At 39.3% G+C, this 15,086-nt stretch overlaps 1 protein-coding gene across 2 annotated transcripts in view; it reads right to left on the minus strand.

Annotated features, from left to right (window-relative positions):
- MET (MET proto-oncogene, receptor tyrosine kinase) overlaps positions 1–15,086 on the minus strand; it is a 116,715-nt gene that overhangs the window by 34,196 nt on the left and 67,433 nt on the right. For both annotated transcript variants that reach the window (NM_001168714.1, XM_021935083.2), the window contains 5 exon segments: positions 712–811; positions 1,587–1,748; positions 2,442–2,578; positions 2,678–2,780; positions 4,703–4,863. In NM_001168714.1, coding sequence (NP_001162185.1) covers positions 712–811; positions 1,587–1,748; positions 2,442–2,578; positions 2,678–2,780; positions 4,703–4,863 — 663 coding nt within the window.

The following is a 15,086-nucleotide window of genomic DNA, read 5'->3' on the forward strand; positions in this document are numbered from 1 at the left end:
GACTTTTTCCAAGGATTTTATTAGAGCAAAAGGGTCCATGTTCTATGATGCATTAAAAAGGGACTAGGGAAATGCTGTGATTTCCATTTGTACTGACTGTCTATAAAAACACTGCCTCAGGCCAGGCGCAGTGACTCATGCCTGTAATCCCAGCAGTTTGGGAGGCCAAGGTGGGCAGATCATTTGAGGTCAGGAGTTCGAGACCAGCCTGGCCAACATGGTGAAACCTCATCTCTACCAAAAAATACAAAAATTAGCCAGGAATGATGGCTCGTGCCTGTAGTCCTAGCTACTTGGGAGACTGAGGTGGAGAATCACTTGAACCTGGGAGGGGGAAGTTACAGTGAGCCGAGATCATGCCATTGCACTCCAGCCTGGATGACAGGGTGAGATACTGTCTCAAAAAAACCCTCAAAACCAACCAACCAACCAACAAACATAAAAAAAAATGCTGTCTCAAATTGGTAATCTTCATTCTTGTCTAAACATTATATATGCATGTGTGTATGGGTATGTATTTTTTCCACATGGTTAGCCCAAGACTCTAGATAATTTCAGTTGTTAAATAAAAACTACTACTTGGCTACATTGCAAGGAAATTAACTAGCAAACCTTAAAGGTGAAACTGAAATGTCCCAGGTACCATGAAAGCCATGTGGTTAGAGGCAGAGATGCAGAGCTCTGAGTAGACCCATTGCTCAAAGGACTTACCACTGTAAAGTTCCTTCCTGCTTCATGCACATTTATGACCATCCTCGGGACACTAACTGAATGCAGGTTTTTCCCAACACCTGTTATTGTGCTCCCACCACTGGCAAAGAAAAATAGAAAATTGACAATATTGAGAAGTTCTTTCCACCAAGTACTGTAAGACAGGGATTCAATTTAATCACCTGCATTGATTACAAGTCAGAGGCACAGTCAACATCAAATGGAAGTTCAAGGGTAACTATTCCTTGGAAACAACTTATTTAACTTGAAAATATTTTTTAAAATTCATATTTCATAAGCTTAAGAAATGCATTTGTATTTTATTCACCGAATTACATAAAATAAATATTTCACTTCTCTGAAAAAAATACAAAGAAAACCAAACTTAATTATTGTTGCTAGACTGATAGAGTTAACGGAAACAAGGCAGACTGAACTGGGTCCAATGAGATACCAATTCAAAGAGAGTCTGGCATAAAGAAAAGCTGTGTGTAAAGCAGGCAGGACAAAAAAATACTCTAGAGGATGGAAGAAAAAAGGTGATTCCATTTCTTGGCACTAAGGTTAGTATGGAATTGATATGTACATAATGTAAGTGCATGTATACTATAACGCCACAGTAAACTATTGTGCTATAATCTGTTTAAATGTAACAGAACAGGATAAAATACTTCTTGACATGAACTAGCATTGATGAGTCAAATTGTACTCAGAACCCGAAAGTAGTTTTCTCTCCTGAATTGGAAAGGCAGCCTTCAAAAGAAACACAACAGCATCAAAGCCAGAGGTAAAACTGTAATTCCTCTTGACTATCCTACAGCAAAATCATCCTAGTATTCATTATTTTCTTATACCCATCGGAAGCTTCTACTTACCTAATAAAAGATTTGGTTGGATGAATTTCATAGACAATGGGGTCTTCCCGGTAACTGAAGATGCTTGTCTCTCGGTTGGCTAAGTCAATTTTCAATTTAACAGCAAACTCAGTTGAAATGGTTTGGGCTGGGGTATAACATTCGAGAATACTGTTTGACACACTGAACAAAAAAAGTTAAGAAAATGAATCTTAGCTATTAGAGATACACATATTTTAGAATTATATCCATGAATCGAAAGGATATAACTCAATGGCTTCGAAGTGGGAATTTCCTGAGTGGAAGCCTTTCCCAGTGTAGGCTGTTTAATCTGACTGGATCCCAAACTTAAAGTTTGTTGTAGAGAAGCTATCCTTGACTGGAAAACATTTGGGATTTAAAAAAAAAAAAAAACCTTTAAAGTACTTTTGGTACTTGATTAAACTGAGCTCTTCCAACTCTAAGAAGCAGAAACATAATTGCCTTCCAAACCCAGTCTTCCCCATTTCTTCCCTCCCCAGAGTGACTTAGTCTAATTACAAATCTTGATGAAAATGTGTATTTTAAATTATTGTCAATGACCAGACTCTCACAGTTCATAGTGTAGCTAAGATCCTAAGCTATAACAATAAAGAGGGTGGATGGGAAGACAAAACTGAAAAGCAGGATTGCTAAGAAAAACAAGAGAAAGGAAGAAAAATCAGCAAAAGGAATAGATGAATTTTGGAAGGAGGAAGTTTTGTCAGTAGGAGAGTAAACAAATAAACATCTTGATTTTTTTTCTCCACACACACACACAAAACCAATCTGCTTAATTTTTAAGGTACAGATATTAATTCAAATTGATAGATGCAACAAAAAATAAATTTACAACACCTTTTTAAAGTACACGTTTTTCCACCAATTGAAATGTGTCTAGAATTCCCACTGTTTAGGTAATTTCCAGTTAAAGTAAGTAAAGTGCCACCAGCCATAGGGCCATATTTTGGCGAAATACTTGTTATTATAGGATCCTGGAGGGGAGATAAAAACAAAACAAAGTAACTTGTTCAGCTTATAATTCTAAATAGATGAAGTAAAAATCAAACATGATACGATAGAATCTTCCTTACCACATAGGAGAATGTACTGTATTGTGTTGTCCCGTGGCCATTTGAAATAATTATGGACATATTGAAATGTTTATTCATGGCAGGACCAACTGTGCATTTCAATCTGGAAAAAAACCCAAAGTTTAATACATGACAAATCCAAGGCATTTTCTGGTTAGGTTGTTTTATAGGAAGTGACATTAACTCTAAATAGTGAGCTGACTGCTTTGAATAGCAAACAGAGTTTCAAGATAAGCATTAAGGCCAAAAATTGTACAATTCCATTTCTATACTATGATAAACTTTATTTTTATTTTTATTTAAAAAGAGACAGGATCTTGCTCTGTCACACAGGCTGGAGGGCAGTGGCATAGTCATAGCTCACTGCAGCCTTGAACTCCTGGGCTCAAGGGATCCTCTGGACTCAGGAGTTGGAACTAGAGGTGCATGCCATGGCATCTGGTTAACTAAAAAAGAGTTCTTTTTTTTTTGGTAGAGATGGAGTCTCACTATGTTGCCCAGGCTGGTCTTGAATTCCTGGGCTCAGGTGATCCTCCTGCCTTGGCCTGCCAAAGTGCTGGGATCACAGGCATGAGCCACTGCACCCTGCCTATACTAAACTTTATATTAACTGTACTATAGTACTTATACAGACAAACAGGAAATATTAGACCTTATCCATGCAGACCTCACCAATTGAATAGCGCATAATAATCTAAGTTTGGATAATATTAATATTTGGGGATAATGTTTGGTCTACTTCAGATAGATAGTATCTCAGCAGCATATGAAACAATGGGCTAACTACGAATAGGCCAATCTCTTCATTAAAGTATGTCAACAGGTACATTTCTGTGGTTATACTTGTACATGCTAATTTAAATTACTTAAATGATAATGAAATTGTGATGGCATTCCATAGAATTATTTCTGAATGAATAATCATATTGTTCTGAAAAAATTTAAATACAATTTGATTTATTAAATAACTTTTTAAAGAAGAGAATGAATTCTGTTTTACTTTTACAGGTCCTGATTTATAATGCAATGATTAAGAGTTTTGGAGATTTTACAAGGGAGATTTCTAGAAAAAATTTGTTTTTCCATTCAGCTAACAAATATTACCTTCATTAGTGTTTTGGTCTCAGTAAAATGGATATATTCGGACCTTTGTGTAACCCTGAAATGAATTCAATTAGATAAAAGATAACCATGTGATAGAATGGGTTCAACCATAAAACTTTAAATGTTTGGGTGTTTTTATTATGTGATAATGAATAATTTCTGGATTCTCTGATGATTATGGAATTCAAAGCTTGTAGAAGGGTACATGTAGACTACAGTAGAACAAGCACGGATCTTGCATCAGAAGCTGATCAGAGCTGAGTCTGAAGGCTTGTTCAGCTCTTACTCTCTGGATTACCTCTGCGAAGCCACACTTCACCTCCCTGAACTTCAGGTACCTCCTTTGTATTACAGGAATCATACAGCTCCCTCCCAGGCCCATGGGGATGGTTCAGTGAGATACAGCCCATATATTGCAGTGCCAGTAAATATAAGCTGAATATAAATTTTAACTCCTCTAAAAAAGTCTCAAACATGTGATTCAGCTGCCTCACTACATTTCTGAGGTTTAGAAAGTGAATTTAAAAGAGAGGATCCATGCTGAGCTGTTTACTGATTTCTGTAGAAAAAGCCTTTGGAGACTCAACATTTGAAGACTCCAAGGATGGAGTGATCCTAACTAGTGCTACTCTCACAAATCTACTCAGAAAACACCTGAAGACTTGTCACATAAATGGTTGAGAAACTCCTAATTCTGGCCTCTTGTCTTCACCTAGGCCTTGTCACCTTTCTCTCTCTTCAAATCCAATGAGTAAATGGGATTGCAAGAACAAAACAGAACAGACCCACAAGGCATGTGACAGGCCAAGACCCTTTTTAATTCAATAGATGAGCTTTTTGAGCAATTTTAAAACAAACATTCATTCAAAAACAAAACCTATTTTCCAAGCACACCCCAGCAAAACGTTTTGAGATCCTTACATATTCATCGTGCTCTCACTTAAAGTCAAGGTGCAGCTCTCATTTCCAAGGAGAACTCTAGTTTTCTTTAAATCAAATTTATTATTCCTCCGAAATCCAAAGTCCCAGCCACATATGGTCAGCCTTGTCCCTCCTTCAAGGGGTGCACTAGTTGGGAAAACCTACAAGGACAACATAGAACTTAAAAAAAATCCAATATATTACAATTTTTCATATATGTGGAAAACGAACAAACAAAATGTGTATCCTTAAATAGTCTGAAATTCTTTCATTTTCCCACAATTTAGTAAAAATTTAATTTTCACTAAAGGAAAAAGGGTCACAAATTTCAGAGCATCTGGAACAAACATTAAAACTACATGACATGCTAATGAAACAAGTTGTTTTCAGGAGATCCAGAGATGGGGCAAAGAGGAGATGCAGCTTGGTAGGAATAAAGAGCCTTTTCGAGTCCCTCTGTTTTGTTTTCTTTTCTCTTTTCTTCTCTTTTCTCTTTTCCCTTCCCTCCCTTCCTTCCTTCCTTCCTTCCTTCCTTCCTTCCTTCCTTCCTTCCTTCTTTTCTTTCCGTTCTTTCTTTCTTTTTTTCTTTTTTTTGAGATAGAGTCTGGCTCTGTTGTTGAAGCTGGAGTGCAGTGGTGTGATCATGCCTCACTGCAGCCTCAACCTCCTGAACTCAAGCAATCCTCCCACGTTAGCCTCCTGAGTAGCTGGGATCACAGGTGTGGGCCACTATGCTTGGCTAATTTTTTTTTCTAGAGACAGGGTCTCACTATGTTGCCCAGGCTGGTCTCAAACTCCTGGGCTCAAGTGATCCTCCTGCCTTGGCCTTCCAAAGTGCTAGGATTACAAGCATGAGCCATTGGACCTGGCCCTTTTTGGGCCATTCTGAAGTGAATTCATCCTCTAGTGCTCTTTTGCACAGGAGTAGAAACACATTGGGCCCAGACTTTTACTTGCTCATAACTCTGATTGTAACTCTTCATCAGCCTTCAGACCGAGCTCTGATCAAACTCCTTCACGTGCCCTATAAGCCAAAGTCCAGCCATTGTGTGCCTTGCTCTGTGCGCTGGCTGTGTGCACCTCATTCTTGTTGCTATGGTATTCCCCAGCCAGAGACAAAAGTTGCACAGTAAAAATACTTCATTTGGTATCCAATGTTTGCCCAGTTGCATTCAGCAGCTAGCATAGTATGAAACACATAGATGGTTTTTTAAATATATATCTGCCATTCATTCATTCATTCATTCATTGATTCATTATTTACTTATTTATTTTTAGAGATGGGGGTCTCACGCTTGCCCAGTCTGGCGTGCAGTGGCATAGTCCTAGCTCACTGCAGCCTCAAACTCCTGGTCTCAAGCAATCCTCCCGCCTCAGCCTCTCTAGTAGACAGGAATACAGGTGTGTGCCACCTCACCCAGCTAATTTTTCAATTTCCTGTAGAGACGGGGTCTTGTGATGCTGCCCAAGTTTCATTCATTATTTATTAATAAAGCACCTCCTACGTGCCAGGCACCAACAAACGAATACGTGAATCTACTTCTTTATACCTATTAGTTCACATTTATTAATGATTGAAGATTTTTCCTTGTTCTTTAAATATGGTCACTATTTGATGTATACCAGGCTGGTTAGTTGACACACTCAGCCTTTTAAAAATTATATAATATTTAATACATATGTTGTTTCTTTTAGAAATAGATAAAAACAGAACCAGAGAGGGCCCATAATCAGTATTGTAAGAATTTTTCCTAATTATCTTCATTGGCATTGTTTTACATCTCATTTTTAGTATTAAATTTTTCCCCCGATGGTTGATGTTAAGTAAATAACAGGCTCATTTTATTATTGCAGACTCATATTTGGTGTGTTATCAATGGATTTATTGATAAAACTTGGTCAGTCATGATTTAAGACAGCATTAGGCACCTATGAAGTGTGTAAGATAATTGCTCTCAGCCTAAAACTATTAAAACAAAACACATTTCCAAGTTAAAAATAAGCTTCTTCTCAGCAGCTTTGTGACAATTGAGAAAGGAAATGCTCTTTTGGGGGTGGGGACATATTGTAAATTGTGCTGTAAAGTACAATGGTGGGAAAACTAAGATAGAGGCAACACAAGAACCAGTAAAGGTATTTGCTAAAGCTCCATTTGTGAACATCTAACAGTGATTCTTTTACAATTAAGAAGGGCTTTTAGCCAAATTCAGACTTGCAAACATTTCCATCCTTCCTAAGTAAATAATTGCAAACCAAAGTCTTAACTTACCCTTGTTATCAAATCCCTTTAAAGTTTTAGCTTAAAGCTTTTATGATAGCCATTTTACCCATAAAAATCCATTACACAGTTGTGCCTTTCCTGAAAATTTACCTCATCCATGTCTAGCCAAATGAGAACTACTAGAAAAATAAATCTGTTTATTATTCTTATGGTAGAAATCCAGTAGGAGAGAACAAGACATCCAACCCTCCCAGGTCTCTCTTCAGCCTGAGGCAGTCACACAGCTGCTGCAGGCTCTTCTAATGAGGAGGCTTCCCCACTGAAAACAGCTGCCCAAGGCTGATGTTGGCCTGATTCCACTGCCTACATCCCATCTTTCTATGTAAAAACTGAAGTCTGTCACTCTACACATATCATCACCACTTTCTATAAAAGGCAAAGGGATTGGATGATGATTGGAGAAAAGATGCAGAGAGCTGTGCAACTGGGGCACTGGCAATAGAAGAGATACTATAAGCCCTCTGCTAGCCCCTCAGTCAGGATCCAAAAGGCTGGCTCTACTTAGCTTTTCTCTCTGGGCTGGGCATTTTCCCCTTAGCTTATGGGGTAACCTTTACCCTTCTAGGGAAAAAGGAAGGAAGCAGTTGTGAACTACACACCCTTGGATAGACCCAACAATGGCTGGCAAACTCTGAGTTATCCTGAAGGGCAGAGAAACTCTGTGGGCAGGAAATGAGCGTCCGGCATAAAGCCACAGAGGCTGGGTCTCCTACCTGTCTGGATAGGGGAGATACAGCCACAAAAGTAGCCCTTGTCTTTTCACAGGTGAAAGATCACATCACTGATGGGTCCATTCCAACAGTATTTTAATGATCATGTTTTCAAAACCCATTAGGATAAAACATGAGAAAACTAAAAAACAAAAACCAAACAGAACAAGAAAACTCCAAACGGGGTTTCCTTTCCTCTTTAGTAGAGGTCACAAATACATTTACTGGTGGCAGTATACTGCCTGCCTCCCCTCCTACCCCCATATAATACTGCTTTTCTGAGTATTCTGATCAATTAATAGTTCTATTGTCTCACTGGGGTTGAATTTTCAACCCTACAAGATATGATAACTTCATCCTAATACATTCAGAATACATTAAAAAGTGCTCTCCCTTTTCTGAAGCATTTCTCATTGCTCTTTCAGTATGAGATCAGATACCATATTTGAAGCAAAATAATGAGCTTTCAATCCTGAAATCTCTCATATCTAGAACTGCAAAGAATTTTAGCCGCTGAACATCATATACCTTGAAAAGCAGGTTAACTTGCATGTATTAGAAAGTGAAACTCTATACATTAGCTGGATTTTGTGCCTGCAAAGTTGAAGACACTTAAGATTATCTGTCACCTACATTAGGTATTTCTCCTAATGCTATCCCTCCCCTAGATCCCCACCACCTGACAGGCCCCTATATGTGATGTTCCCCTCCCTGTGTCCATGTGCTCTCATGGCTCAACTCCCACTTGTGAGTGAGAACATGCGGTGTTTGGTTTTCTGTTCCTGTGTTAGCTTGCTGGGAATGATGGTTTCCAGCTTCATCCATGTCCCTGCAAAGGATGTGAACTTATCCTTTTTTATGGCTGCATAATATTCCATGGCATATATGTGCCATATTTTCTTTATCCAGTCTATCATTCATGGGCATTTGGGTTGGTTCCAAGTCTGCTATTGTGAGTAGTGCTGCAATAAACATATGTGTTCATGTATCTTTATAGAAGAATGATTTATAATCCTTTGGGTATATACCTAGTAATGGGACTGCTGGGTCAAATGGTATTTCTGATTCTAGATCCTTGAGGAATCGCCACACTGTTTTCCACAATGGCTGAACTAATTTACACTCCCACCAACAGTGTAAAAGTGTTCCCTATTTCTCCACATCCTTTCCAGCATCTGTTGTTTCCTGACTTTTTAATGATTGCCATTCTAACTGGTGGGAGATGGGATCTCACTGTGGTTTTGATTTGCATTTCCCTAATGACCAGTGATGATGATCTTTTTTTCACATGTTTGTTGGCTGCCTAAATGTCTTCTTTTGAGAAGTGTCTGTTTATATCCTTGGGACACTCTTTGATTTTTTTTTTTTTTTTGTAACTTTGTTTAAGTTCCTTGTAGATTTTGGATGTTAGTCCTTTGTCAGATGAATAGATTGCAACAATTTTCTCCCATTCCGTAGGTTGCCTGTTCACTCTGATGATAGTTTCTTTTGCTGTGCAGAAGCTCTTTAATTAGATTCCATTTGTCAGTTTTGGCTTTTGTTGCCACTGCTTTTGCTGTTTTAGTCATGAAGTCTTTGCCCATGCCTATGTCCTGAACAGTATTGCCTAGGTATTCTTCCAGGGTTTTTATGGTTTTTAGGCCCTACGTTTAAGTCTTTAATCTATCTTGAGTTAATTTTTGTATAAGGTGTAAGGAAGGGGTCCAGTTTCAGTTTTCTGCATATGGCTAGCCAGTCTTCCCAACATCATTTATTAAATAGGGAATCCTTTCTCCATTTCTTGTTTTCATCCGGTTTGTCAAAGATAGATGGTTGTAGATGTGTGGTGTTATTTCTGAGGCCTCTGTTCTGTTCCATTGGTCTATATATCTGTTTTAGTACCAGTACCACACTGTTTTGGTTACCATAACCTTGTAGTATAGTTTGAAGTCAGGTAGTGTGATGCCTCTAGCTTTGTTCTTTTTGCTTAGGATTGTCTTGGCTATGAGGGCTCTTTTTTGGTTACATATGAAATTTAAAGTAGTTTTTTCGAATTCTGTGAAGAAAGTCAATGATAGCTTTATGGGGATAGCATTGAATCTATAAATTACTTTGGGCAATATGGCCATTTTCATGATATGGAGTCTTTCTATCTACGAGCATGGAATGTTTTTCCATTTGCTTGTGTCCTCTCTTATTTCCTTGGGCAGTGGTTTGTAGTTCTTGAAGAGGTCCTTTACATCCCTTGTAAGTTGTATTCCTAGGTATTCTATTCTCTTTGTAGCAATTGTGGATGGGAGTTCACTCATGATTTGGCTCTCTGTCGATTGTTGGTGTATGGGAATACATGTGATTTTTGCACATTGATTTTGTATCCTGAGAATCTGCTGAAGTTGCTTATCAGCTTAAGGAGATTTTGGGCTGAGACGATGGGGTTTTCTAAATATACAATCATGTCATCTGCAAACAGAGATAATTTGACTTCCTCTTTTCCTATCTGCATACCCTTCATTTATTTCCCCTGCCTGATTGCCCTGGCCAGAACTTCCAATGTTATGTTGAATAGGAGGGGTGAGAGAGGGTATCCTTGTCTTGTGCCGGTTTTCAAATGTAATGCTTCCAGCTTTTGCCAATTCAGTATGATATTGGCTGTGGGTTTGTCATAAATAGCTCTTATTATTTTGAGATACGTTCCATCAATATCTAGTTTATTGAGATATTGGGGTGTTGAATTTTATCAAAGGCTTTTTCTGCATCTGTTGAGATAATCATGTGGTTTTTGTCATTGGTTCTGTTTATGTGATGGATTATGTTTATTGATTTGCCTATGTTGAACCAACCTTGCATGCCAGGGATGAAGCTGACTTGATTGTGGTACATAAGCTTTTTGGTGTGCTGCTGGATTTGGTTTGCCAGTATTTTATTAAGGATGTTCTCATCGATGTTCATCAGGGATATTAGTCCGAAATTTTCTTTTTTTGTGCTGTGTCTCTGCCTGGTTTTGGTATTAGGATGATGCTGGCCTCATAAAATGAGTTAGGGAGGAGTCCTTTTTTTTTCTATTGTTTAGAATAGTTTCAGAAGGAATGGTACCAGTTCCTCTTTGTACCTCTGGTAGAATTTGGCTGTGAATCCATCTGGTCCTGGGCTTTTTTTCGTTGGTAGGCTATTAATTACTGCCTCAATTTCAGAACTTGTTATTAGTCTATTCAGGGAGTTGATTTCTTCCTAGTTTAGTCTTGGGAGGTTGTATGTGTCCAGGAATTTATCCATCTCTTCTAGATTTTCTAGTTATTGGCATGGAGATGTTTATAGTATTCTCTGATGGTAGTTTGTATTTCTGTGGGATCAGTGGTGATATCCCCTTTATCATTTTGTATTGTGTTTATTTGATTCTTCTTTCTTTTCTTCTTGATGATTCTGGCTAGCAGTCTATCAATTTTGTTGAGCTTTTCAGAAAACCAGCTCCTGGGGTTTTTCATGTCTTTAAGTCCTTCAGTTCTGCTCTGATCTTAGTTATTTTTTGTCTTCTGCTAGCTTTTGAATTTGTTTGGTCTTGCTTCTCTAGTTCTTTTAATTGTGATGTTAGGGTGTTGATTTTAGATCTTTCCCACTTTCTCCTGTGGGCATTTAGTGCTACAAATTTCCCTCGAAATACTGTTTTAGCTGTGTCCCAGAGATTCTGATATGTTGTATCTTTGTCTTTGTTCTCATTGGTTTCAAAGAATTTATTTATTTCTGCCTTAATTTTGTTATTTACCTTGAAAAATAACAAATGTACCAGTAATTTACCCAGTAGTCATTCAGGAGCAGGTTGTTCAGTTTCCATGTAGTTGTGTGATTTTGAGTGAATTTCTTAATCTTGAGTCCTAATTTGATTGTAGTGTGGTGTGAGAGACTGTTTGTTTGCATTTGCTGAGGAGTGTTTTACTTCCGATTATGTGGTCAATTTTAGAATAAGTGCAATGTGGTGCTGAGAAGAATGTATATTCTTTTGATTTGGAATGGAGAGTTCTGTAGATGTCTATTAGGCCCGCTTGGTCCAGAGCTGAGTTCAAGTCCTGAATACCCTTGTTAATTTTCTGTCTCATTGATGTGTCTAATATTGACAGTGGGGGTTTAAAGTCTCCCACTGCTATTGTGTGGGAATCTAAGTCTTTGAGGACTTGCTTTATGAATCTGGGTGCTCCTGTATTGGGTGCATATGCATTTAGGGGAGTTAGCTCTTCTGGTTGTGTTGATTCCTTTACCATTATGTAATGACCTTCTTTGTCTTTTTTGATCTTTGTTGGTTTAAAGTCTGTTTTTTCAGAGACTAGGATTGCAATCCCTGCTTTTTTGCTTTCCATTTACTTGGCAACTCTTCCTCCATCCCTTTATTTTGAGCCTATGTGTGCCTTTGCACGTGAGATGGGTCTCTTGAATATAGCACACCAATGGGTCTTGACTATACAATTTGCCAGTCTGTGTCTTTTAATTGGGGCATTTAGCCTGTTTACATTTAAGGTTAATAGTGTTATGTGTGAATTTGATCCTAGCTGGTTATTTTGCCCATTAGCTGATGCAGTTTCTTCATAGTGTCAATGGTCTATACAATTTGGTATGTTTCTGCAGTGGCGGGTACCAGTTTTTCCTTTTCATATTTAGTGCTTCCTTCAGGAGCTTTTGTAAGGCAGGCCTGATGGTGACAAAATCTCTCAGCATTTGCTTGTCTGTAAAAGATTTTATTTCTCCTTCATTTTCGAAGTTTAGTTTGGTTGGATATGAAATTCTGGGTAGGAAATTATTTTCTTATGCTGAATATTGGCCCCCACTCTCTTCTGGCTTGTAGGGTTTCTGCAGAGAGATCCAATGTTAGTCTGATGGGCTTCCCTTTGTGAGTAACCTGACTTTATCTCTGGCTGCCCTTAACATTTTTACCATCATTTCAACCTTGGTGAATCTGACGATTATGTGTCTTGGGGTTGCTCTTCTCAAGGAGTATCTTTGTGATGTTCTCTGTATTTCCTGAATTTGAATGTTGGCCTGTCTTGCTAGGTTGGGGAAGTTCTCCTGGATGGTATTCTGAAGAGTGTTTTCCAAGTTGGTTCCATTCTCCCCTTTACTTTGAGGTACACTAATCAAATGTAGGTCTGGTCTTTTCACATAGTCCCATATTTCTTGGAGGTTTTGTTCATTCCTTTTCATTCTTTTTTTCTCTAATCTTGTCTTCACACTTTATTTCATTAAGTTGATATTCAATCTCTGATATCCTTTCTTTTACTTGATTTATTTGGCTATTGATACTTGTGTATGCTTCATGAAGTTCTCGTGCTGTGTTTTTCAGCTCCATCAGGTCATTTATGTTCTTCTCTAAACTGGTTATTCTAGTTAGCAATTCCTCTAACTTTTTTTTCAAGGTTCTTAGCTTCCTTGTATTGGGTTAGAACATGCTCCTTTAGCTTGCAGGAGTTTATTACCCACCTTCTGAAGCCTGTTGCTGTCAATTTGCCAAACTCATTCTCCTCCCAATTTTGTTTCCTCGTTGGCAAGGAGTTGTGATACTTTGGAGGAGAAGAGGTGGTCTGGTTTTTGGAATTTTCAGCCTTTTCGCGCTGGTTTTTCCTCATCTTCACGGATTTATCTACCTTTGGTCTTTGATATTGGTGACCTTTGAATAGGGTTTTTGTGTGGATGTTCTTTTTGTTTATGTTGATGCTATTCCTTTCTGTTTGTTAGTTTTTCTTCTGACAGTCAGCCCCCACTACTGCAGGTTTTCTGGAGTTTGCTGGAGGTCCACTCCAGACCCTGTTTGCTGGGGTATCACCAGCAGAGGCTGTAGAGCAGCAAAGATTGCTGCCTATTCCTTCCTCTGCGAGCTTCATCCCAGAGGGGTGCCCACCAGATGCCAGCCAGAGCTCTCCTGTGTCAGGTGTCTGTCGACCCCTGCTGGGAGGTGTCTTCCAGTCAGGAGGCACAGGGGTCAGGGACCCACTTGAGGAGGCAATCTGTCCCTTAGCAGAGCTAGAGTGCTGTGCTGGGAGATTTGCTGCTGTCTTCAGAGTTGGCAGGCAGGAACATTTAAGTCTGCTGAAGCTGCACCCTTTACACTGTGAGGGGAAAATCGCCTACTCAAGCCTCAGTAATGGCAGATGCCCCTCCCCCCACCAAGCTCCCAGGTCAACTTCAGACTGCTGTGCTGGCAGTGAGAATTTCAAGCCAGTGCATCTTAGCTTGCTGGGCTCTGTGGGGGTGGGATCCTCTGAGCTAGACCACTTGGCTCCCTGGCTTCAGCGCCCTTTCCAGGGGAGTGAATGGTTCTGTCTTGCTGGCATTCCAGGTGCCACTGGGGTATGAAAAAAAACTCCTGCAGCTAGCTTGGTGTCTGCCCAAATGGCCGCCCAGTTTTGTGCTTGAAACCCAGGGCCCTGGTAGAGTAGGCACATGAGGGAATCTCCTGATCTGTGGTTTGCCAAAACCGTAGGAAAAGTGTAGTATCTGGGCCGGAATGCGCCGTTCCTCACAGCACCGTCCCTCAAGGCTTCCCCTGGGTAAGGGAGGGAGTCCCCTGATCCCTTGCCCTTCCCAGGTGAGGCAACATCCCACCCTGCTTCAGCTCAACCTCCGTGGGCTGCATCCACTGTCTAACCAGTCCCAATGAGATGAGCCGGGAACCTCTGTTGGAAATGCAGAAATCACCCACCTTCTGCATTGATCTTGCTGGGAGCTGCAGACCGAAGCTGTTCCTACTTGGCCATCTTGACAGCCACCTCGAATCTGTCTTATTTCTTGCAGGAAGAAGGCTAACTGTCACGGTCTAGTGCAGCATGAAATCTTCCTAACAACTATGAACCTAGAGGGATTTATGGACTCAGCTGCCCTACCTTCCCAACTGCAGCTTAAGCCTCACTGACCTGTGCATGGAAGCATGCAACCTTTGAGAATCATCAACTATAGAATGCTAGAGTTAGGAAGGGTGAGAGAGGAGGGAGATTTAAATATTGCAAGAGATTCTCTGGTTCCAGAAAATTCTGAAATATTTACTTTATTTTTAAGCATTTTAGTATAGCTTTTATGCTTAGTGAAAGGAAGCACATTAGTTAAACGAAAGGTTTCATTTGTACAGGTTATCAAACCATTTTCTTTACTTAAAATACCAGCTTGGTTATTTTTGAAATGAAATTCTTGTGATTTAATTGCATGGGCACACACATATATTTTCCATATCTATTTCATGGAATAGCAGAGTTCAGATTCCTAGTGTCTCAAATTGCTGAGGTTGTGTGTTTATAAAAGTATAAAATTGCACATGGTTCCAAAAGTATACTGAACAACAAAAAAGTGCATAAATACTACAGTATAGATTTACATTTGTTTTCTTACTGTATTTAGTTTATTCTCTGGTCGATCAAGCTAAGTCTTAATAACCGTGTCA

The sequence above is a fragment of the Papio anubis genome, chromosome 4 (assembly GCF_008728515.1).
Source record: "Papio anubis isolate 15944 chromosome 4, Panubis1.0, whole genome shotgun sequence".
Classification (NCBI taxonomy): domain Eukaryota; kingdom Metazoa; phylum Chordata; class Mammalia; order Primates; family Cercopithecidae; genus Papio; species Papio anubis.